At 44.7% G+C, this 2,879-nt stretch overlaps 1 protein-coding gene across 1 annotated transcript; it reads left to right on the forward strand.

Moving 5' to 3' along the window:
• Window positions 1-265: 265 nt before the first annotated feature.
• CSUI_002403 (uncharacterized protein) lies at window positions 266-2,851 on the forward strand. The gene is made up of 2 exons (XM_068062605.1): window positions 266-1,771; window positions 2,236-2,851. The coding sequence occupies exon 2, from the start codon at window positions 2,562-2,564 to the stop codon at window positions 2,811-2,813; it is 252 nt and encodes an 83-aa protein (XP_067925419.1). The 5' UTR covers window positions 266-1,771; window positions 2,236-2,561; the 3' UTR covers window positions 2,814-2,851.
• Window positions 2,852-2,879: the final 28 nt, after the last annotated feature.

Consider the following 2,879-nt stretch of genomic DNA (forward strand, 5'->3'; position numbering starts at 1 on the left):
TGGTCTCTTTCATTCCTTGACTTGTCTCCATCTTTATCTGCTTCTCTCGATCTAATCTTTTTCTCATTCTCTCTTTCTTCTGTGTGTCTCCCTTGTCTCCCGCTCTTTCCCTCTCTCGTGCTTTTCTATTTGGACTGCATGCAAAGAGAAAAAGAAGAGAAAGAAGGGATAGGGAGGCAGGGAGGGAGGGTGCTCGTTCACTGCAACGAAAGAAGAAGTTCTCACTCTCATCTTCTGCTTCTTCATCTTTCCTTTTCTTTCTTTCATTCTAACAGGGCAATAAGGGGGGCTTTAGCTCTTCTTCTTCTTTTGTTTTGTAAGAGAGAAGGACGGATTGCGACAATCTCCTTCATCCATATCATCTGGAAAGCCTCCTCGCTTTAGAAAAGAACTGAGAGCTATTTCACTTTCTCTGTCTCCTCTTCTTCTTCTTCTCCTCCTCCTCCTCTTGCTTCTTCGCCTTCTGCAAAGAAATGTAGGAGAGAAGTTTTCTCCACCTTTCTTTCGTTTCTCAAGGAAATCTCTTCAACTCTACTCCCTCTTTCTTCCCTTCAAAATCGAACTTCTCTCTCTTTCTTTCTTTCTTTCTTTCTCCCTTCTTTCTTTACTTCTCTTCTTCTTCTTCTTCTTTGCTTCCGCTCTCCGTCTTTATCACTTGCGAGCTGTCGTTCTTCTCTCTATCTTCTTCGTCTCACCTCCTTTTTTGATGATCTCTTTTCTTTTCACTTTCTTCGCTTCTTTTCTTCTTCTTTTCTCGTCTCTTTCGTTTCCTCCTCTTTATTTCTTCTGTTGCATCTGCGGTGGTCGTTATGCTCCCTTCCTCTTCTTCTCTCACAGGCAGGGGACAGGGAGGTGGCGAAGGTTTCCGTGAAGGCTCGACAGAAGAAGATCTTTCACTTTCTTATTCTTCTTCTTCTTCTGTAGGGGGTGGACTTGAAGAGATGGCTTCTATGGATAGGGCTACAAGCCGTGTCTCTCTAGAAAAGCCTCTCTCAGCAGAAGGGAGAAGACAGGGAGAAGAAAGGAGAGGAGGAGAGGATTCAGGGGAGACGATGCGTTCTTCTCAATCCGTCGGAGGCTCTTCGATCTTTTCCTCCTCTTCTTCTTCGCATGTGACAGAGAGCTCGTCTGTCTCTCCATCTAAACGTCTGAAAGGTGAGAATGAAGACCAAGAAGAAAGAATGGACCACCCCCATCTTTCTTCTTCCTCGTCATCCTTTTCTTTTTCTTCTTCTTCTGGTCTTTCTCCTCCTTCTCCTCCTTCTATCCCTTATCATCCTACGTCCAGCATGCACGATCTCCATACGTCTCGCTCTGCCTCCAGCAGTAAAGTCGTTATAGGCAGCCCAGATGTGAAGCTCTCTTCATCCACAAGAGAAGAAGAAGGAGAATCGATCTTCTTCTCTCAGAACCCCAGAGCTCTTCTTGCTTCTCCTTCTTCTTCTTCGTCTTCTTCTTCTTCGTCATCTGAGACAGGCTCTCTCTCTACAGCTAGCGCTAGCAGTAATTCTAGTAGTGGCAGTGCCAACAGTGCTACGACACGTTTTCCCCCTCCGTCCTCTTCTTCCGGACCGGGTGTATGTACACCTGGAGGAGTAGTCGGGGGGGAAGAAGAGATGAAGATCCATTCGTCTGTAGCTTCTCTTAATCCCCTTCACATGAATAATTCTAATGCGATGGCTACTCCCTCGCCTCTCCCTCCAGTCACGTCGAGTTCGACTAGTAGAAGAGGGGAGAACAAGCCTGTCCCTTATGCTCCAGGGGTCGTCAAGTAAGTAGATTGCCGTGAAGAAAAGGACGGAGGGAAGAAAGAGAAGGAAGGAGGAAGATCTTACGAAATTACGGGAATAAGTGACAGAGACAGAGAGAAGGTGGAGAAAAAGAGAATTGAATGATTAAGTTCAAAGGAGGAGAGAAATAGAGAAAGAACGGGGTATAAAAGAGATTGTCTTGCTTCTCTCTATTATGCTCTTCTTCTATTCTCGTGTCCTACATGAGGTTTCTTTCTTTCTTTCTCCCTCACTCTTTCTTTCTCTCTTTCTTTCTTTCTTCCAGGTAGGAGTCATTCTTGTTCGATCTTGTTTCGTTAACTTCCACCTTTTTTCCCTTCTTGTGTGTATATACACCCGAATTTTATACAGATGGATAGAGGTTTCCGAATGTGATGCCAGATGATCTTTATTTCAAATCCTCTCTCCTTTCTTCTTTCTTCTTTTCTTTCTTTCTTTCTTTCAGATTAGCTCCTTATGATAAGAACGTGACTTCGTCGATACTCCTCTCTACAGCGAACTTCGATACTGTCTTAAGCGTCCCTTCGATTGAACTACAGGAACAGCTCGAGAGAAGTCGATATGCTTCTTCTTCTTCTTCCGGGCAATCTCTCCCTGTATCAAACTCTTCTCTACCAAGTGAAGAAAAGAAAGATAGCTCAAACACCCTTTCTTCTTCTTCTTCCTCTTCTTTTCAAAATGCAGAAGATTCCGAGGGGCCGTATGCGAGAGGAGAAGGAGAGAGGGACGGAATGAAGAAGAGAAAGAGAGAAAAGCTTCTTCTTGACCAGAATGAGCCCGGGGTGGAGAATGAGGGAGAGAAAGAAGACGAAGAAGAAGAAAGAGAGAACAAGAAGAAAGGGGAGAAGAAGAACAACGGACGGAGAGTCTGCTTTCCCGACGATGCTTGGAAGGATCCCTCGATGTATCAAGGAGAAGAAGAAGAAGAGATCAAGACGAAAAAGAAGAAGAAGAAAGAAGAAGAAGAAGAATTCTTACCTCTCCCTGACCGGCCTCCCTTGCCGATACACGAACACAAGTTGAAGCAAAGAGAAGAGGCAAGGGAGACAGATTACACTACCTCCTATCATTGTTCTCTCTCTCTCTCTC

Source organism: Cystoisospora suis (genome assembly GCF_002600585.1).
Source record: "Cystoisospora suis strain Wien I chromosome Unknown contig_1019, whole genome shotgun sequence".
Taxonomy (NCBI): domain Eukaryota; phylum Apicomplexa; class Conoidasida; order Eucoccidiorida; family Sarcocystidae; genus Cystoisospora; species Cystoisospora suis.

What these genes read in the sequence shown, in the direction of transcription:
- CSUI_002403 (XM_068062605.1), top strand. Translation starts at nt 2,562, where the DNA reads ATGAGCCCGGGGTGGAGAATGAGGGAGAGAAAGAAGACGAAGAAGAAG.